The 23,523-nt window shown below is 35.0% G+C and overlaps 1 protein-coding gene across 3 annotated transcripts in view; it reads right to left on the reverse strand.

Moving 5' to 3' along the window:
* DIAPH2 (diaphanous related formin 2) overlaps positions 1–23,523 on the reverse strand; it is a 226,087-nt gene that overhangs the window by 94,732 nt on the left and 107,832 nt on the right. For all 3 annotated transcript variants that reach the window (XM_035898413.1, XM_035898420.1, XM_035898426.1), the window contains exon 23: positions 7,709–7,873. In XM_035898413.1, coding sequence (XP_035754306.1) covers positions 7,709–7,873 — 165 coding nt within the window. The remainder of the gene's footprint in view (positions 1–7,708; positions 7,874–23,523) is intronic.

Genomic DNA, 23,523 nt, shown 5'->3' on the forward strand with positions numbered 1-23,523 from the left:
TGTATCTGGACAGTTTTAAAGACATAAAACCACAAACAACAAAATGTCCAGAAATAAGTCAATTGCTGGGGTAATTGTCTATTGCTGGGAAAAGTATAGAAAGTGTTCCAACGGCAATCATGTCGCACAACGGAACTCAGAAAGGCCAGCTGCTCTACCAGCCCACACTGCCTACTTGTAATTTCTTTTCCTCCTGTTGTTTAGGGATAACAGAATAACAACTTATTTAATATGGAAAATTTGGTTGGAAAATAACTTGAAGAGAAACTACTGGACCCAAAGGAATATCACTGTATTGCTGATACACTTTGATCAGAAAAATGAAAGATGAAAAAGCAACATTGACTGTTCCAGAATTTTTTTTTTTCTCACTTACTCTACATCTTGTCATTCAGCCTAACAACTTCTGAATGCTTAGACCGTGTGAAGATGCACTTATGAAATACCATTCCTGTCCAACTTGCAAAAGGCAAGCAATTAGAAAAGATGATGCACGCATATATTTTTAATTTCAAGTAACAAAAAAATGGGCATTATTTTCCATTAGATACATGGCACTTCTCTAATGATCATCAAAAGTCTTTAACATGAGTTTTCAAAAGACCAATTGTTTTCTTAACATTAGAATAGCTTGATAAGCATTACAAGACAAACACATATCAAGCTCCAAATGTACTTATATATATATATATATATATATATATGTGTATACATACACATACAAACACACAGAGAATTTCCTCTGTGACCTGGGGATGTGCCATTCAGAATATATTTCTGATTTAATTATTTCAGATTCATTTTTAAAAACTTTCATATATATTCCACTGCATGACTATAACATAAGCTGTTCTTATCTTTAGTTGCAAAAGAAAGAAAGAAAAACTGTCAGACAGTATTCTCGCTTTTGCATAGAGGAACATGCAGAATCACAGGTTAAGCAAAGGGAAATGCAGGTAATAGCTGTTATACAAAGGTAATAGAAGACAAGTCACTATTTTCCGAAGGGTTGTGTTAAATTCTAACTGCTCACAAAGGCCAATTATCACAAACTATGTACACTGCAGTATCAATTAAAACATGCTGTAAAGCATCCATTGTTGGCAATTGACCTTCAAGGAAAACCTTCTCAAAGCACAAAAATCACCCGTCCGGCCGTGCAGGAGGCTGAGGAGGGGGGTAGGGGCCAGCCTGGAGGAACAGGGAACTCCTGATGGAGCTCTGACACAAAACAGAAACATAAGAGAAGTAGAAGGACAGCTCTACTATCCAGGAGGAATACTGCCCAAGGAGGGAAGTAATTAAGAAAGCCAAAGCTCCGATGGAGATAAAACTGGCAAGGGATGTGAAAAGCAATCGAGAAGGGCTGTTATAGCTACAAGGACAGACAAAGGAAGATTAAGGAAAAGGTATGTCTGCTGCCAAACGGAGCATGGAACCTAACTTCAAAGAAGAGGCTGAGGTACTCTGTGCCACCTGCGTCTGAACCTCTGCCATCACTGTCTCACAGGCAAGGCCTCTATTTCATCAAAAAGCTGTGGGACTCAAGGGGCATCTCCAATGCCTGGAAAAGACAAATAATATGCTCCTCTTCAAAAGAGTGAGGAAAGCTTGGTGAACTACACACACTACTCAGCCATCACTTCTGTTTTCAGGAAGATCACAGAGCAATTCCTTCTGGAAACCATTTCCAGGTACATGAAGGACAAGAAGGTGACTGGTAACAGCCATGTTGGACTTATCAAGGGTAAATTGTGTCTGACCAGCCTGCCTGCCTTCTCTAATGGGATGACTAGCTCTTGTAGATGAGGGGAAGGCAATGGACGTTGTTTACTTTGACTTTAGCAAAGCCTTCAATACAGTTTCCCACAGTCATGGTGCCTTCATTCAAGGAGATACCCAAAATTCAGTTGGACAAGGTCCCATGAAGCTTGAACTAACTTCTACACTAGCCCTGCTTCGATTAGGATGCTGAACTCAATGACTCTCTTAGTGTGTCCCTCCAACCTAAACTACCTTATGATCCTATGGTTTGTCTTGTCATTATCAATGTTCACGCCAGAAATGTTAGCAAGAAAAACAGAAGCAGCAATCTGAAGAACTTCTGAACTTCTAAGTTAAGATTGCTAGTAGCAGAAGAAACAAGCTCGATCAATAGACAGGCATTAGCAATAACATAGGAGAAGACAAACAAGAAGAAATGAGTCATCAATATTTCAAAAATATCTGGACTTGTCATTTACCAAAATACTAAAAAAAAGTTAATGGTACCACTTAGAGAAAGCATGAAGCCATTAGAATAGTGGACAAATTTAATAAATATGCAAGCTCTAGAGAATATTTAGAGATGTTGCATATCATCAGTCTTTTCTGATTGCTCCTGAATTCTTATCAGTAATTATGACTTTTTACAGTAAATTCCACAGATTAAATGAGTTTCAGTGTATTCTTCCTTTTGGGAAACTTCTCAGAAGCATCAAAATGTTGCAGAAAAATCTTAATTCTTTTTGCTATTTTTTTCCTTATAGAAAAAAAAAAATACTGTACTGTGAACTTTCAATGCTTGCCCCAGGCCTTCCTCAAGTGTCTGGAAAAAATTAAATCCCTAAGCAAGAATCTTTATGCCACTGAATTCTTCAAGGTTCTGCTCTAGTAGATAAAATAAGTCAAGAAATTCTCAAAAGACCTAATTACAATTACTACTACTACTACCACTACTACTGTATATATCTGAAAAAGTGAATTGACTGAAGCACAAATGATGGTAAGGAAAAGAAAGTGTCTCCTTAAGCTACGTAAGCCTCAGATTTCACTTCTTTATATTAAAGCATTACCATTTAAATTAGCTTGCATCATACATATGGTCCAAGTTCATTTCCTTATTTAATAATTTCTTTTAAAAAAAGGCTTAGAAGATAAAAGGACAGAAAAATTTTAAAGACAATAACATCAGATGGATATAATTACCTATTTAGACAAACATGCAGCATTAGAACAGTATCCTAGCAGATTGTTTAGTCCACTTTCTAAAATTATAAAGCATGCAAGAAATTAGCCCTACTTTTCTAGAAATTCAGAAAGACTATTTGTGGTCTGCCTTTTTTATTTGGAATGCAAGTTTAATATTCCAAACCAGAATACAGAACTTGGCAGTTCTGTTTTGATCAACTAGATTAATTTACAGAGACTTAGTCTTTGGGATAATTTTCCACCCTAGAAAAGCATTTTATTGCAGTTGGTTACTATTAGGTAAAATGTAAATATCATATGAACTTCTGAAGAACTGACCATACATAGGTCTGTAGAAACTCCAAAAGCAGAAAGGTCCCCAGTCCCTGAAACACCCGATGGATTGTGACTTTTGCCAGGAGAAGTAACAGAAGTTTGTATCTATAATGACTTCCCCTTAACACAGAAGGCTGTCAATTAGGTAACGAGACATTGATGTCTTGCAATGCATTAATTTGTTGAGTGTATTTACAGCACAAGATGAATGGTTTTGATGAGATGTCATCAGAATATGACAATGTCATAGCAAGGTTTATGAGAAGGAATGCGTGCGGTTATTTGGATCCTCAGTAACAAGCGACCACTAGTTCATGACTACATAGTGCCTACCAGAAGGAGGTCTTACTCTGGATTTCTCCATAGCTGCTCCTTGTATCAAAATTTTAAAAAGAAGGAAAGTCCATTAAAACTGATTTAGTATATAAATGAAATACAAAAGATGGATTACATCTGAAAAAAGCAGCGTTGTTACAATCTGCTGAGAACATACAAAACCTACTTGCTCAAGATCAAATCCAGCAAAAGAAAAGGGTTCAACTACAGAGGGTGTTTCAACTGTACTGAACACTTTCACAACAGCTTCTTCCCCTCCTATTAAGTAATAACAACAGCAATAACAATAATAAAATCAAAGCAAGTCTGCTGTCTGTGAGTACTGTCTAGCACTCAGAAGGACACAGGCATTTGTGCAATCACATACAAAGAGCAAAGTAAAGGAGGTTCTGGCAAATAAATCCCAGATAATATTTCTCAGTATAAATGATTGGGGTAGTTTATACAATTTACACCACTGTTCCACATCCATAGAGAAGTATTTGCAGAAGTAAGATGCATACACGAGTATATAGCATTAGCCAGAGGATTATGTGTAAATAATAATTAACAGTAGCTTGTACAAACGATCTCAGTACCTTCATTATGCTGATTGCTATAGCTATTTCGGAACTTAAAAAAAAAGTTAGAACTGTCCTGGTATTTGACAGCTTCCTAAAACAGTGAGGATTGTGTATTTGGAGCTTTGTTACAAGTCCAAATGAAGTGAGTTCATACTGAAAAAAAATTTACTCTCAATTCAAATTAAAATTCTTCTGTGACTAAATATGCCAACGTGAACAATCTGGATTGGGAAGCACGCGATTAGAGCATTTCACTAAGTTCTCCTAGAACAAGACCTCATTTAAATAAGGTAAATTTGCAAATATTTGGGAAAAAAATTTAGGACAACTCAGGCCAAATAAGAATGACCACTTCAGTACAGGCATAAGAGATGCACTGAAATCTAAAACTAGACGGGCTATTCTCACAAATACTTTTTATGAAATTCAGCCAAGTTAAAACAAACAACCAACCACCAACAAAAAAGGACAACAAAAAAAAAGCAACCCTCCTCCTGGCCAACCTCTAGGGGTTTTGTACAGTAATGGCTTGCATTACAAGGCTTCCACTTAGCCCTAAATGCCACTAACATAAAATGTAAATGCAATCCTAGAAAGCTGTTTTGAAGAAAAATAAAGGTGCTCATGGGAACTGTTTGAATCTGAAGCAGCATCCTGGCCTTGCAGCAGAGAAGGTTGAATGCACACTGGGCTGTGTAAAACTATAGTAAGCAGGTTATGGAAGTGATTCTTCTACTCTTCTGATACTTCCAAAACCACATCTGGAGTTCTCTGCCCAGGTTGGGCTCTCCGGTATAACATATAGACACATAAGATATAGCAGATGATACCAAGATGATGAGGAGGCTGAAGCACATGACAAGCAGAAGATGAGAGAAGTTAGTTTGTCCAGCTCGAAGAAGAGAAGGCCCTGCAAAGACCTAATTGCTGTCTACAACATAATGGGAGGATGTAGAGAAGACAGAACTACATTTTTCTCAGAGGTGCACAGTGACAGAACAAGAGGAGATGGATAAAAATTTGAACACGGGAAATTTTCTTCAGTTATCTATTTTCCACCATAAGTATGAACAAACACTGGAAAATGGACCCAGAGAGGTTGAAAAAGGCCCTGTACAACCTGCTCTATCTTGATCCTGATTTAGCAGAAAGTTAAACTACATAGATGCTGGAAGTCCAACCAACATAATTCCATGAACTTAGACATGGATAGCCAGCAATGTAGTGTTGATATTGTTTAGAAAGTATAAAAATAAAAACTCAACCCAGATTCTGTCTTTGCAGGTAGTGGAACTTAGATCATCAGATGACATTGCATGTCCATACATTTGAAATTTTGGCACAAGTCTTGTGGTGGTTCCTTCATAACCAGTGCTTTTAATCCAAGGTTTTTCATTTGTCCCTTAGTTCTTTAAGTTATCAAAATAATGCACATAGATAAAGCATTAACTATTATAACCACACATCATATAGCCATTATATTAAAGGCTAAAGGATGGAATAACAATTCATTTCTATAGAATACAGCATTAATGTAGAAAATATAAAACTATTGTACCTCGAAACTCATGAGATTTGCCTTCTGTACAAAAATATACAGATAAATCTCACAGAAATCCTCTCTCCTTAACTAACAATCAATAAACATAGATAAAATGTAGTCAGCTAGATTGTATTTCATCTCCTTATAAAAATAATTAGCAACACCCCATCAGTTCTACCCACGCAAAAAACATTGAAAAGATCAAGTGTTACTGAAATCATAATATGAAAACATGCATCATTAATACTACATCATGTAGTCCAAAGTTCACAACAGTGAGAAAAGTCAGTAGGCAAATTATTATCACTATCATTTTTTAAAGTCTTAAGTACAGCTTTTTGCTGCAAAATAAGGATCGTTTATATGATTCGGTAACACTCACCCCTGAATTCAACACTTCACTCTTACAGAATCACTTACAGAAACTCATTCTAAACCTGAAACAGTGACAATTTCATCTGTTCCCAGAATGGTGATGTACACACAGTAGTTTCTTTTCTGCTTTTGGTTCATTTGGAAAGGCTACAGAAATGTTCCAGCTTTGTTGTTAGAGCAGTTATTGCCACTTCATATTTAATTTTCTCACGTTTACCCACTGAAAAGCTGAAATACCACTTTTTCCCACCCCCTAGGTATTACTCAGTCACTCCATAGCAATACATGAACCTCTTACAAATATTCTCCTAGAAATTCAATTACAACCATTGAAGAGCAACAGGCCAGATCTTTAGGAAGTTGAAAGGAAGGAAAATAAAAGTAAGCAATTGGAAGTATTTTCATTCTAATACACCTTCTAGAAAACATTTGCCCTCTAGCTCCTATCACCTTCATCACAATTTAAATACATACTTGAGGACAGACTTTCATCACAATACTTGGACACTGCTAGTCTGAAGTCTGGTTTGAATAGTTACAATAGAGTAGATTTCCAAATTCAGATAACCACATATGAAAATGTAAGCCTTGGATTTATGAAAAAGTAAATATGCTGAAATATCTCATGCCAACTATTCCTGTTCTTGACAAGTCATCACGCAGATGTGTTGGCATACTTACTAATTATAAAAGAATGGGTGATTTGCTTATGGCAAAAAAAGAGAATAATTTCATAATATTGGCAAATTTAAAGCAAAGACTTAAATATATTGTAAGAGATGTTTTAATAAAGTAAAGTTGGTATGGAAGTTATGTTTTTAAGTGGTTATTCCTACATCACACTGAAACTGAAAGTCCTTATGATTACATGATAAATTAAGCCAGCTACTGGCAATAGACAGATCAGAAAGCCACAGCTGTATGGTAAACGGTGGTATTTCCAAGTGATGTTAATATTCTCTAGAGACAGAATGTGACATTCTAGGCATCTGTTTTCCCTGTACAGTTCCTATGGTGCAGCTAATTATGGCTTCCAGACATCCACTACGAAAGATGACATTAAACCCATTAAAAAACTTAGCTGTTGAAAATGAAATTCTTAAATTCCTTCATAAAAAAAAAACAAAACCATACCCTGACATCAAACACACTGGATGACTGGAAATAGTAATATAAGCATTTAAGTGAACTTCATGAGTTCTGTCAGCAATACAGAGCTCATCTTGCCTTAACATCACAGCATCATTAAGGCATCAGCCAGCTGATTGTAGACATGTCCACTCAAGTCTGGATTTTAACATTTTTCAGTATCACGCCTGTTTGTTGTGCATCAACCAACAGGCAAAGTTTTTAAAAGAGAAAAAATATTTTTGAATTATCCATACGTCTCATCCACATAGACAGCTGATTTTGAAAGTTACAAACTGGAGGATGATACCTATCAGTGACCAAAATCTAAATAATTCTGGAAATATTCATCCCATTTCCCACCATAGAACAGAACATAAAGTTAACTACAACAGAAAAATAGAGAGAAGAGGAAAACATGAAAATTGGGAGAAAGAAGAAATAAGAATATGTATAATGTTTTGCAGACATTACTCACCAAAAATAGAGTTCTGAAGTTGCTCAGATCGCCAAAGAATTCTTCTATGCTTATTGCTTTGGGATCAAAGGTAAAGTATTCTCCCAAACTTTCATACAATTTAGTCATGTTGTTGTGCATGTTGGACAATTTTTCATATTGCTCTCGGGCACTCTCAGCAAAGCTGTAAGGTTTTGTTAAGGAAAATTATTCAAATGTAATCCAATCTAACAGCAAAAAAAAAAAAAAGGTAAAGAAAACTCATTACAAAGGTTAGAACTGGAAAACTTTCTAGTGCTGTCCTGCTTTCAAATATGACATTTTTAAGTATTAAAATTGACAATTCTGCAAGTTCATATCAACATAAGCTGATGGCACACTTTTCCATTAAATGATCCCTTTCCAGCGGCGAAGTTCTGCCATTAATGGACCATACTACCGACTTCGTAAAACTTACAAGTATCTTGGACATTCTTCTAATAAATGACTGATTTTGTAAAATAAATTCTATGAAAAAACATACTGAAAATTAGTTTGTTGTAAGAATCTGACTATAATGTCCCACCCTGTTCAAGTGATGTCATGTCCCCAGTATTACGCACAGATACTTGATCTGTAAAATCTGCATCATTGTGCATAAATACCAATGACAAAATTACAGAGTATAACATCTAATTTTCTTTGCCTTTTATTAAAAATGTGTCGTCTCTGTGGATTCTTTAATGCCTAGCTGCATGGCTCAGCTCATGCCTCAGGCCTCCTGTATCAGGTAAACTTTTCTGGGGCGCTCTCCTAATTATGTAGGGTCACAGAACTTATAAAAATGGAATATCCACCCACCTGCCCCAGTTAGCTGACAAACACCTTTGAAAAAGTATTAGTAAGAAAAACACTACAGAACAACAGAAGTCTTTTTTTCCGTTAGGAAGCATAGAAGTCTCGAAATGAAATTGAGATTGACTTCCATCTCAGCAGTCATCACTGAAAGATTGGCATAATGCTTTTAAACAGAAAAATGTGACATTTTTCCCCCCCATATGAACAATTCATCTGCAAATACAGGAAGGGTGGAAACTACTAAGGGAAATACTAGTTTGCCTCGAAGCAAGTAACTTTCAGTCTGCTGTTTTCTTCTGTTGTGGTTGTTTATATTCACACAGATACAAAGTCCCAAATCACTGTTAAAAAACAAACAAACAAAAACCAACCAGTTAGTTAATGATTTAACTAGTTCTGCTGATACTGAATTGTAGCTGATGAAAGCGTTGTGCTGTACATATCAAAACCCAAGAACAAAAGACACAAGTTATTCCCTGAACTACAAAAATCATGCAGCCTGGCTCCCTGTGGCTTTTCCTTGTAATGACTCTCTTCCAGGCGGATTCTGATTCTTAATACAGCCGAGCTCATGCTTCAACCCTTCCCCACACTTGAGTCTCTAATTTCAGACTTTGCCTAGTATCACCTTCCTAATTGCTCAATATCTGCGAGATCCTTATCTCTGCAAAATAAGAAACAATCTGCCAACTAATTAGGGGACACATTCAGAGAAATTGTATAAACTGTATAAATCATACTATTTTTGTGATTAGAATCTTCAGAAAACAGTCAACCAACTGCAGAATAAATGACAGAAATTCGGGTGGATATCCTACTCTTACCATTTCCACAGTGTTTGGATATTGTGGTGTACCTAACAGGCTGTCATTTCACAGGCTACATGCAAGAGCAACAAGGCTGAAAATATCTTCCATTGGAAAGAGGTCTAATATTTTACTTGGATTCTGTGTGGAAGTAGGTGTAAATAGTCATTTAAAGATTGGTTTTTAAAAGTATGATCAAGAGCTTTATAAAAATGTAAATTTTCCTCCTAAGAAACTTATTTTTCAAGTAATCCTCTCTTCTTCATTAAAGCCTGAGTAGCATAAAAGGAAAGTTGTATTCTTTTTCAGCCTACAATGTTCATTTAGAATGGCAAAAAGAAGAAACCAACAATGTGATGGATCTTAATATATAAATATCAAGATTTTGAAACAGTAGTATCTACCTATATAGTTTCATACTAGTGCAAACACAGTAGTAATACCTGTATTTTCAGTTTATTGAAATGAAGTTTAACCTGCTTGGTTTGAATTTCAGGCTTGGACTGTTGAATCGCTTATCTTTTACAAGACAAACTTGGTACAGTTCAGTCTTCAATGACATTTAACTGTACAAAAGGAAATGAAAGTTTAATGGCAAGAATACATTAAATAGGTAATAATGGCACATTACTGAATTATTGAGCACAGTCTAAAAATTTTAGAAAAACATTAATTGCCTTAGAGTCTGCAGACTACTGTGTTGAATACCTCACCAAAAAATACTAGGAAAAAGAAATATCAAAGTATGTAATTAGAAAATTGTATCTGTGGTTCCTTTAAAAACTACCTTTTATAATACAAAACCAAATTAATATACTAAAAATGACAGAAAAGTCTGAAACATAAAAGAAAAAAAAAACCCTTCAAACATTCCAGATTTCAAATCAGTTATTTGAGACAAAGCTCCCAGAGTCCAATTCTCCACGCAGGCTGCACACTCAACATGAGAAACAACAACAGTAATCACTAAAAAGAAAACACCCCAATACTGCTACTGAAACTAGAACATATTTTAAAGTAGCACTGTAGAAACGTACACTGTAATTTGAACATTATTAATTTGTATCTAATAAGTGCCAACCTGCAAATAAGAGACACCATTAACAGACAGCTTGTAAGACAAAAGGATGTCGGTAGACGGATTAGTATGGTGACCAAAGAGAGACTAGATCTTCATACTTATAAAAAACTAGTAACTTGAAACATCTACTAAAAGACAAAGCACAGCCTTAGTCAACACAATCACTCCAGAGAAGCAAAGCCATACTTGCCTACGCTATTTCATGAAAAAATGACTGAAAAATCTAAGCTATCAAAACTTTGCATAATAGAAATACTTAATTCCAACAGTTTTCATTAATATAGATTGAAGCTTTAATGAGCACTCATTTAAAAACTGTAAACAAAGCTTCATTCTTTCTGTTCTGAACCAGAACAAAAATCAAAGAATTATCAACTCTAAAGATGCCTGTTCAATTAAGAGAAATTACTTTATTCACAAGCTTGGTTTTCCACATACACACATTTTTTTGTTTCCTTCACAACCATAAGAATATTCTAAGCCAAGACTTTACTGTATATACTAATATGTGAAAAACACCACACCCAAAAAACCACTTTGAAACATTTTTCCATCTTCAGTACCATACCTATCTCCCAAAGTTCCACATTAACCAAGAAAAATGTGTTTGCAAATCTGAATACTGCTTTACTAAGATTAGGAAATACACCACTGCAACGATAACAGAACCATATCTACCCACCATCTAGGCAACTCTGTACTTACAATCCTTACTGAAGTTTTGAAATACTTCTTTTAGTAGTTACTAGGTGAAGGAAAGTTTATGCCCTTTAATCCATTTCCTTTTTTCATTTTAATACTACTGCAGATGGCAACTACACAAAATTACTCAGAGATTTTCTGTGGGTCAGCTTTGAGTTTTTGAAATAGTGCTATTACAGTTTAAAATTTACAGGTGTCTTCCAAAAGCACTATCCAATTTCATTGGTTTCAACACATCACCCTGAGATTAATCAATGAATAAATCACTGTTCAGTAACTGGTACCAAAAAGTTAACACATGCGTTACCATGCAATCCAGTAAAATTCTCTGTACACCAAGTCACTAAAGAACTCTAAAGAAAATTAAAATGTAATGAAATAACAGAATAAAACTTTGTGTCTTTTAAACCACAAAAATATAGATAAATGCAGACCATAAACTTCCATTATCCGTATTATTTTATTAACTTTTGTTGCCAAATTTCAGTTATCTACTAATTCTACTTTTTCCTGTCTTCTGCCTGCTAAAAGAGAGACTGAGAAACTTCCACACCTTTCTTTTTTCCTTTTTTTTTTTTTTCTTTTTAAGAAGGATGTTGTGTATGTGTTTGCATTACAGCTGTCAACTTAAGTTTCCATCCAGTTCTGTGGTTTGCTTGACAATGGCCACCACCAGGAAGAGGGAAAAAAAAAGTTTAGCTACCCAGATGGATAAGGATTTCTGCAGTGAGAACATGAAGTGCAGTGTCATTATCATGTCAGTATTAGTACGGCTGTATAAAGCCAGCTGTAATGACTGAAAATATCTTTTCTGTAAGTCAGTCAATGATTTTTTACACTCTGAAATATGACCAGATGACTGCATTTGCTGGCATTACAGTGCAATGCCTAAATTAATTCACTTAATTAAGCAAGCAATGGAGACAAATGTTAACGTGACACTATGCTACCACGTTATGTCAGAGATAAAGAATCACTAATTGCCATCAATGGTAGAATTAAATTCTTTATGTCCATATTAGGACCACAACCATGGTACTTCCATGCTTTCTCCTGGTTTCTTCCAGGTAAACAGATGAGAAAAAAGGTGAGAGAAATCAAGGTTAATGACCCCAAATCTGCTGGAGGGAAAGTCATCACTTCTACCGTAACATCTGCTATGAATTTCAACTTCAATATACCAATAACTTGAATAATAGAGTTAATAAAGCACCTGAACGCACAAAAAACTCACTTGCCCAAAGGCAAGACCTATTACTGTCAGCAGTTACAAAGAAAATGAAAGCCAACACTGACAGCTTGGCATTCATCAACAATAAATATCCCACAGTAGAAAGAACATTGGTAATTTAACTATAATTATTAAAAATGCACTGGTGTTCCAGCAGTTAGGGAGGCCCCTCTCTGGGGTATATAGTCACTATAAAAATGGAAATTTAAAGGATGTTGACCACAGGTCTGAAACAACTAAACAAAGAGACCACAGAGCTGATGTCTTTGATACCTCCAGAAGAAAGAATGCACTGCAAAGAAAAAGGAGTTATCTGCCACAAACTTCTTAACACTTTCCAAAAGCATTTCAAAGACTGAATAGAAGTTCTTTGGATGTGTCCTTCCAGCTACTGGTTACAGAAAGCTGAAAACAGGTGAAAGCAGCATTCCACTGGGAGAGTTTTTCGTGTAATGCTTGATTCTCAAAAGTTTCTGCTGACACAAAAAAAATCATTTAAGAAAAAGGCAGCCGGCATTATGCTACAGATGGATTAACTCCTAATAGAGAGCAAAAGCACAAAGACAAAAGAAAATAAAGGCCCACTGGGACTAGAGATGGAAGATGTTCTCATTTATAAAAATACTCAACCTAAAGGGAAAGAATCAATGTGTTTAGCATATTATCTAAATTAGCACTATAATAAAGAGGTAAAAAATAATCAGCCTGGGATTTTCTAGCAGTCTGGAAAGCAAAGCCACCTAAACTTTATGTATTCAAATATCTGATCCACTTATTTTTAACTTAAACTTCAGTTTTACTGAATGTACCAAAGTTTCTTATTCTACTATACACACTGATCCCAATATTCATTACAGACAGAAACTGTTCTCAAAAGACAGTACAGCATCATTAAAAAAAAAAAACCACCAAAAAACCAGAAACGTGGCTTCATTATAAATCTCCACATGATTTCCTTTAAATTTGTCCACACCAGTCTTTTTAGGTGCATTTCTCTTTGATTTACAGTTAGATTTCGTGCAACACACTGGTCTTAGATAAAAGTTACAGCCAATCGTAATTTTTAATTTACAAAAGGAAAACTGGTAATCCATTTACTATTTCCAAAGTAAATAACTTTTTTTCTTAAAAGGCATTTTTGAAAAATATGTAGTGTTTTGTTTCTTAGCTTGAACTTGCAGATTGACAAATCTGCGTTGAGGAGTGCAAAATGTCCATGAACTATATCATTAGGCAATGATAAAGCCCTGAGCCTTCATAATCCTAAATACTGCAAGACTGAAAAGATATATGTCAACGTGTATTATTTCATGCTTTACTAAATTTACAATTTGAAATAATTCATTATTCTGTTCGCTATTCCAAACTCTTGAGTACTCATTTACTGTTCTGAAAATTGACAATTTCCATCAGAATGTTCTGTCTCAGATAATGCAGTTTAATTAAAACTGGCTTATTAAAATTTCCATGACAAATTATATGTTTGAATGTTTCTCTCCTGTCCTGAGCTGAACTATGGAATTAACGTCAGCAGAACTTGAAGCAGGAGGGAATGCAGCCGCATATCACGATGCCACCTTATTACTCGGCAGATACACATACACACTATAACTCTTTAAAGCAACAGATATATCTGGAACATCTAACATAGTTGATGCTTTGATAAAATTACAACTTTGTTATTAATCCAACACAGAGCATATAAATTCTAACAGCATAAACCAAGTCTATTATCTTTACTGTGTATTCTGCTGTTTTGAAGAAAGTTATTTTTACTTCCATGAACTAATTGCCAGTCAGCTCAATCCATAACGTGTTACTGCAGACACTGTGGGAAAATTAATAAACGTGCTGAAAAAATGCCTATTCAAAAAGCTTGAAAGTAAAATTGTTGGAGCCCGAAATGACATAGTTGGGGGAAAACTAATTAGGCAGAATTATGTAAATAATCACACAACAGCTGATTTTTGTTTGTATGCCTTTATGATGTATTAGATAAAGCATACAAGAGTGGGATTAAAAAACATTTGTGACACCATTCATCACAAATTTGCATTTTACTAATATCAATGTGTGGATCACCAGATCTGCTTGCAAATTAACCTTACTCGTAGCTGGCACTTGACATCCTCAACAGTTAAGAAATTGGCAACAAAAGGAAATTAAGTGTACAGTAGAGCAGGCAAGAAATCAGAAAACAATTAGAAGACTCTGCTTCCACAGGAGGGTCTGCATTTATACCTAAAGGAACTTTACTGAAAATTCACAACCTAATTAATATTTGGTCTTGTATATTTCTGAGTCTAAATCAAATGTTGAGTAACAGCCAAACTGAGCTTAAATGGGCAATTGAGCACTGGAACAGGTTGCCTGGAGAGGTTACGGAATTTTGGAGATCCTCAAAAGCCATCTGGACACAGGTCTGTAAACCTGCTCTAGATGGCCCTACTTGAGCAGAAGGGGTGGACAAGATGACCTCCAGAGGTCCCTTCCAACCTCAACCATTCTGTTATTCTAGGGAGTCTAAATGAAAAAGGCTTTGGTTACTCTGTTTATGCATAATTTCAACTTCAATATAGAACATCTCAAATAATTTCTTTCTAAGATGGATATATAATGCAACTTCATTCCATTAAAAAAAAAATCCCAAATTTACAAAGAAGTTTTACACAACGAACTTCACCCAAATATAGCTTTTCCCTCTCCAAGCATGCCAAAATTAAATCAGATTATAAGAACTGCTGAAGGGAAACATGAGACACTAAGAACAAACCAGTTGTCAGAAACCTCACTATGAACTATAAACATCCAGTTTTAAAATTACCTTGCTGAATAGCTCATTATTTCAACAAATCAAATGGTCTTTATTATTTAAACTTGTTTTTCAATAAAAAGGATTATTCTCATCATCATCACAATTTCACAAGGTACTAGCAATTCAGCTAAAGCAAGTATAAGGACCAAACAATTGAGCTGATCTATCTGCACTGCTTTGATTTAGCTTCCTATCCGCACTTAAGCCAACTCATTATCTGACTTGACAAACAAGAACCAAATCACGCTTCAAACTCATCTGTGAAAATAATGCAATCCCTTGACACTATCACCTGAAATTAAAACCATTAAGTAGACTGCTTGCAAATCTATTGCTGTACGCTGTTCATAGAGCAAAACACATTTTTTCCCCCATAGGTAAACTTATCTACAACTAATATTAAAGAAATATACTTCAACAAGAGCACAAATATTTTTGTAATGATTTCCAAACACCTACCACTAAGTGTGAAAATTTACTAAAAATATTTTAACAATCCAAACTGTATTCTGTCATTTCAAAACCCTTGCATACCACTTCAGAGCAGGATTCTAGATGAAGGAACTGCCAAACTAGGCAAAAAAAATATTTTATATAGCTAGAAGAGAAAGTTTGATTCAATAGTGTCATCATCATTAATGCAGGACGTACCAGTGCTCTTAGTTTCTAATCTCCAAGCTCATTCATAATAGACCATTCTTTGAATTGAACTGGAGAAACACAAGCAGGATGTATTAGCTGAAGACAGAAATTCAGCTTTAATAACAGTAAGTCATTTACACCGATAGCTTTATTTTCACCTGCTATCAGTATGTAAACAGATGTTAACAATTTTATCATTCGCACTACATACATAATGTATCTCTGTGACTACACAGAAGATATGACTTCTGGAGCATGCACAGATAATTATGAATCACAATTATATACCTAATCTTTTCTTCCTGTTGAAAGCCTTTGTTTTCTGGGAGAAAAAAAAAAATAAAATGCAGAAATCTTCATTTCAATACACTTCATCTACCCAAATTAGAACACAAAGAAGCCAAGACCCGTAGAAGGAGCCCCATTTTATCTGTTTACACAAAATTATGTACTTCTGAAGAGCTTAAAGATTCACTAATAAAATACCCATAAAAAGCTCAGTGAGAGAATTTCTTTCTCATTACAAAGCAAATTACCTCATCATTCAGCATTCTGACAGAATAGCCCAGGAAAAAAAAAAAAAAACACAAAAGAACAGTTGCTTCTCATTTATCATATGGAAAAGAGGTCTGTTCCTCTCTCCTGCCCTCGTTACATAAGTACCTGAAGAAGTCATTAACTATCAGAATTATTTAATACAACCACGCTCACTGTGTACAAGCACTAGTTCAATGTTTGTGTTCATGAAAAAGCAGCCCAGAAAGATCATAACCATCTGATAACACACTAGCTGTGACTTGCTCCTTCTCCCTAAGTTGCAGAATCATGCTTAAATTCATGCTAATTAAGATGAGGCTTTCTGACTTGTCCCTAAATGGCCATAAAACGTTCATCGTGATAAACACTAGAAAAATCTGTCAGTGTTTACTTACGCCTAGCTCTAAGTAATCATATCAATTCCTAATTTTCACGCATTCAAACTTCTCAATAATGAAGACTATTGCCATTGATTCTACATACACCATTCTACTATGCACAAGAGAAAGCTTATGTCAACATAATTTCAATACTGCCTTTTTTATTTGTACTTCTGTTAGTCAGGTTGCAAAGATCAGCGCTCATTCCTCTAAAAGTCCCATAGGAACTCTCTAGGCAAAAACTGATAAAAAAGGGCCTATTTTATAAAATATTCAGTCCAAGGAACAAAGCTCCACAGGCTGTTTCTTAAATTGGTTTACATTGGAAAAGTCTGCCCAAAGAATTACAATGACAATTTAGGATATTCCTGTGGTAGCATGAAGAAAACTTTAAAGGTAAATAAGAGCACTTGGCTCCTCAAACACAACACATAAAAGCATTTATAAAGCCACAGGCTAGACAGAAGGGAACATGTTGTATATCTTAAAAACATTTTTAAAAATTGGAAAAACTCCAAAATTAAAGCTAGGTATTAAATCGAAATTAGCCTAAAAACACTAATATTTTTTCTCTTCAGAGAAAAAGACAGTTGATGACCTCAAGATGTTCAGGGTTTTTTCCATAATAATAATCTCCAGAGTCCATACTTCCATTTTTAACAAGAGACAGAAAGATCAAAACAATTTCTAAAAGCTCTAGAACTGAAAGCAAAACAAACCTTCCATCCTGACTAAAACAAAGCTTTATTTCCACTGATGAAGTCACCAGAAATCTGATTAAGATGCTGTCCCTAAAACATGCTGAGAGGAACAGAATTTACTGACACTGCCCGACAGGTGAAAAACATCCTTTTAATAGAACAGCAAAATGCCATTCATGAATGAACGAGGTGAACTAGTGAGCTTCAGTTGTTCCGAAATGGAAGTTGTGAGAGCTGCTAAAAATAAGGGAAAAGAGGATTATACCAGAGGAAGAATGAAACGGACAGATACAGGTATAGATACAACTTCACGCTCTGTGTATATTGGCTACGTATTTCATCATCTTCCCTCGCAGTTCTTAAGCTGTATTAGACTTACAGCACGTACTTCCAAGTGACGATGGCTTGAAGAGGGGGTAACTGGTGGAAGTGCTAGAACAAGGGACACTGGAAGGTGACAGGGCAGAAGGCAGGCAAAGAGAGTCTTAGAAAATTGCAGAAGAATGTAAAAAACTCTCCAGTTAATACTCCAGCTTGGGAATGCTTTACAGGTTATTTTCCTACACTTGTACAAAATGCATAGACCTTTGCTCGGATCCTTCACAGTCATGGATCATATTTTTTCCCGGAATTAAAAGTAGTATGAGAAGTAGTCACTCCCTATAGACTTTATGCACGTGCTTTTCCAGCACCTTCTACAACAGAAATCATCTAGTTCTTACTTCAACTCTCATTTGTGATATTTTTGGCCTAAAAATAATTTGAAACAGTATGAAGAATGGTATTTGTACCTTTTATAAAATCAAGTCCAAATCAAATCAAAGTTCAAATTATTTTTTGTGGTGGCAAATAATTAATTATAATCAATATTCATTCATCACTTAGAAAGCAACACAAAGACATGATAGTCAAGAATATATCAAGCAGAAAATGTTGCAAGAGTAATGGGTCTCTAGCATACCTTCCCTGGAGAACAATTAGATAAAAAACTGTTTAGATGAATAAAAACAAGAAAGAAAACCACTAAAATGCAGCTAGTACAAACAAAATGATTTTGTAAAATTTGTTTTGCATATTATATTCAAATTAATTACATGTGACTGTTTCAAGTAACACAAAGCATTGACAAACAATGTTCTAACAGCAACAAAAAAAAAAAGTAGTTGTTGATACCTGTTTCAGCAAAGCCATGGTAAGGTAGCCACTCCTAGAAATATTATATTAGCTTTGGAACACACAATGAGATGCCTTAAACAATAATTACAGCTTTGTGTGCCCTAAATCTTTCAGAGAAACTGCAACCACAATTCACTTTCTCTTTGATCACACAGTTTTTCCTCACTTCATCTGGATTTAATTAAAAGCGCTATGTTTGAGCTGTCAGTTGTATCCTGTTTTAACAAGCTTCAATCAGTAGATCTGATCGGTAGATCGGTAAAGTGTGGGGAAGGAAAACAGAAGTGACTCCTTATATTTCTAGGTTTCCTTTAATGCAGCTATGTCAGAAGTCCTCATTTCTTGTTTTTAGAAATCTGAAAAAGTTCAGATCACATAATGTTTCAAGAGCCTAGATATTCAAAATCAAGGAAAAAAAATTTATTTTATGTCACCTGATAAAAAAGCATAGAATAACTTTATTAAAATTGAGATTTGTGCAGTTCAAACAAGTGTTGTAATGAACTGTTCACAAATTCTAAAACTGAGAGTCTATTTTGCACCTAAATACTATTTTGAATACCATTGCATACTTAAAACCACACATCATGTATGATTTGAGTAAAATGGTGCATGTCCTTTCCCTCCTCTTTTCTCTCCAGATAGTAATACCATAAATACGTAACCTTAACTTATTGAGCAATTATTTGCTAGGAACTCACCACCGTATGAACACAAATAGCCTTGCCCCAGATGACTGGGATTAAAACTGAAAAAGTCAGGGAAGTTAAGTAATCCCTCAAATTTTGATATCTAATGTTGCAGTTCCAAAGATTTAAAGATTGCACTCTACCTTTAATTTCAGATTTTAAAATAAGCATACAGCAATTAGAAAATGGATCTCTAATGAATTATCATTCTAGAAATGAACAATTCTTTACAAAAGTAGGTTTCAGTGATCTGGACAACTTGGTATAATATAAATTTAAAGATGAAAGCGTGGTTTCCCTCAGGCAATTATTCACAATCAAGAAGCCTTTAGATTTCCATGTATTTAAGTAGATTTTTGTTCATAGAATTTTATTCTTTAGAATCTCCTAAACAAGTAGGCTTTTCCTCCCATATAATTTTTCACGTGTCTGTGTAGATTACTGTCAAAAAACTCTTCTCTCACTAGTTAGCCAACATACACTCTAAAAATGCATTTCAACAACCCTTTTTTACTTTACTCCTTATATAAAATCCTCTCTCAATCTTATCCAGTACTAGCTTTGAAGCACAGGTGCAGAACAGAATGGAGCTCCCCCATGTGGTAAATCTACATACTCTCAGGAATTAAACAAAAAAAGAAATCCAACACAAAACTATAGTCAAATGCCTGGACTTAAACACATAACCTACAAAAGTTTGTCATATATAATTTATGGAATATATGTTTTTCAATAAATAAAATCAGAAAAATAAGCTATTTGAAGTTCTTACTTGCCACACAGCTACCTGTTGCATATCATGAAGTCTTCTCATTTGTAACATTTGTCCAATTTTTTCCTTTATTCATATTATAATGGAACCTGCAGATTGTTTGTACAATCCTGTTCACAGGATTTATAGTATAGTCCAATATGAAAGAAATCAATATAATCTTATGTACTCTCACATCAGGGCCTTCCTTCTTAAAAAGAAATTAGATTTGAAGGTAGAGCAGTTTCTTACTGTCAAAGAAAATTGATAATCTGCTTGTATAACACTATGTTCATTATCATGTTCCATATTTCTTGTATTTTTAAACATTAATTTTATGAAAACTGTGCCTTAGTCCAGACCAGTTAAAATTCAAAGGACCATTTTAATTTTCCAAAGGGATTTGTCATTTCTTTTACTGATATCAAATAGTTGTAAGAGAAATGAACATTATGCATTAAAACACGACACACTATTAGGTGATTTTCACGTTCAGTCTAAGTAACAATTATAACTATAAAATCCTATAGTTACCACCTGCAACGCCATGGGCATTTTTAGTTTGCTTTAAGAAAGATGAAATCAAATAGGAAAAAAAATAAAGAAAATAAATAACGTATGATAATAAAGGAAGTAGAAAGCTCTTAAAAAGCATTGTGTATTGAATCTGGCAGAAAGATGTTTTGTGGATGAATCAATTCTTCCTGCATACATCTGCATGAAGGGGAAAACAAGAAGGAAAGAAGAGCCCTTTAAAGAGCAACATTAAAGTAATGAAAACTGAGTGTCAACTGACTGCAAATCCAGATGAACTGGGTAAATACACCATCTGGGAAGAATAGTTCTTCAAAAAAGCATCGAATGGAAATAACTGGGGGCATTTAAGCACAAAGTTTTAATTTAATTCACAGCTTGAACACTTCTATGAAAAATCATATGTTTTTTCATGAAGAAAGATGAGTTACTAACACTGTTATTTCATATTTTTTGGCTCTATATGCTTCTCCCTTTTGCTTTCCTCCCCTCCAGGCCCAGCCACATATCTGTCTGTGATACCCCCGCAACCTGACAGCCCGACTTTTCAAATCCATGTAAAACAATTTGCAAAGTTACCTAACTACTTTGGTATAGAGTATTAACATAACAAAACCCCCTGAAGTCAACACACTCAAAATGTTGCCTCTACACAACAAAATAAAGAACATACCCTTAGTAAAACGAAATACAATTCATTTTCCTCTGTGAGGTATTGTGAGCATATGATCTACACTGCATTTCCAACTGGGTTTGTTTCTCGGGGGTTTTTTTACCATATAAAAAAGCGAAGGTAGTACACAGTTTCTCTTACCAACATACTATATCCTCATGCATGCATGTGCCCACCACTGTTTTTCTCAAGTATAGCGTCACACACTTTTCCAGATTTTTTTCTCATACTGTTATGTCCTGATTCCTGGCTGCTCTCCCAGGGCCCTTTGGTATTTCTCTCCCTTGTGTTTGCATTATTTCCTGATTCGTTATCTGAGAATTTAGCTGATGTGCTGTTTCCCTCTTGTTACCAACTTTTCCTGAAACTACTGTATGAAAGTGGACTGCACACCAGGCCCTGAAGAACCTGACTGATACTTTACTCTACTAAATATCTACTTATCATCATCCTCTCTTTATGCCCTTAAGGCAGGCTGTAGTCTGCAAGGCTGATCTTGTCTCAAAGCAAATCAAAAATTTTCACGTAACTGGTCAAGAACTGAAACAATGATTTACTAATACCTCTCTGTTGGCTTATAACATGTTTTGCTCATAGAAGAATGGGATACCTCATGATCAACTACGCAGGCCTGTGCAGAATTCCTTCTTTATAAAGGAACATAAAGATACTAAAATAAAGGAATATAAAAAAGCAAATGAAGCCAGATACCTAGCAAAAGCACAGCAAAGTATCATTAAAAACTCATATTAGGATGAAAATAAACATCTGGAATCTTGCCAGATTAGACTTGATGAATTTAAAGTTTTCCAAATTCTATTTTGGTGAGCAACACAGACTGTATCAAATGAAACAATTAACATTAAACGTCTCAACATAAAATAGCTCAACAGTATCTCTGTTATTTGACTGTATGTAGGAAAAACAGACTAGCAATTCTTCTGATGCATAGTACACCACAGAGGAAAATACAGAATTTCAGCATACCTTCAGGAAAATGTCATACTTTGTGTGATTAAAAAAAAAAAAACAAAAACCAACAAAAAACCCCCACAAAACCACCCACACGTATTCCAGAAAGCTTCAGTATGCCTCATTAAAGCTAAGGGAGGTAGTAAAACAAAGGAGATGGCTTTAGATTTGCAACCGATAGCGTGTTCACTCTGCTTCAAGATAAACGTGCTACTCCACATACCCTACAAGAAGCCCTTGTAATTCCAACACCAGCTGTTTAATTTAGAGATCTAATGCAGAAGACAAACTGACAGTTTCTTCCGCTGCTATTTCTCACGTACCTTACATTTACTCAGAAGAAATAAAGCAGAGGGCACAAATATCTCTTCTGTCAAAGAAACAGTTTAAGGAAAATATCCTTAATGCTATATTGTCTCTCAGTAGGAAGACTGGACTTGACCAAGCAGGAAGATATCAAAGGTTTTCTTCTACAATGTTACACTCATCTTTACTTTGAAAGTTTCTCTAATTCTACAAGGGTTGCAGCTTAGCAACCATGGATGCTCAAAACACATTAGGAAATTAATGAAAATAAAGTTTCATTTAAAATGGCTCATATAAAAACCTGTGTAGCAATCCTGATATTCTAAAATGGAATACTTTCTACAGCTCCCGTAAGGATTGTAACAATATCGTGACAAATTGATTGATTTTTCCACTAATTTAGAAAGAAGTTATTTGGGAAAAAAAACTAGCAACACCACCATTTACTATATTAAGTAACAAACCAAACCCAACCGGTTTTCAGTCATGACCAGAAAAAGAGACTCATTCTATTAGGACAGTAAAATAACTTGCCTTGCTTCAGCAATATATCTTTACAAGTTCACTTTGTACAGATTCACAACTTTCATCTGCTGCATAGTACAGCAAACACAATGGGAAAATGTGTTTTACATCTAGAATATTTACACACAGCAGAAACAGTATATTTAACCCTGTATTAATTCAATTATGTCTATTGACCTTCATAACAAATATCTAGTCGTACAAAATGTGACACCAGTCATGCAAATATTTCAAAGTAATTTTAGCGGGGGATTAATTTTTTTCAGGGTGAAAAATTAGGTAAGTGAAAGGATTAGTAAATGCCACAAGGCCATACTGACATTTCTCTGTAGAAATGAGATTGAATAGCAACAGTTATATCATGACTGTCACTGAACAACAGAATCTCCTAGAAAAAAAAAAAATTCCAGCTGCTGGGATTGTTTCTGTGTGAGAGCTGGTGTGTTGCTCAGGACTGACATCTTCAGAATAAGTTTCT

Source organism: Egretta garzetta, unplaced genomic scaffold (assembly GCF_000687185.1).
Source record: "Egretta garzetta isolate BGI_Z169 unplaced genomic scaffold, ASM68718v1 scaffold220, whole genome shotgun sequence".
Taxonomy (NCBI): domain Eukaryota; kingdom Metazoa; phylum Chordata; class Aves; order Pelecaniformes; family Ardeidae; genus Egretta; species Egretta garzetta.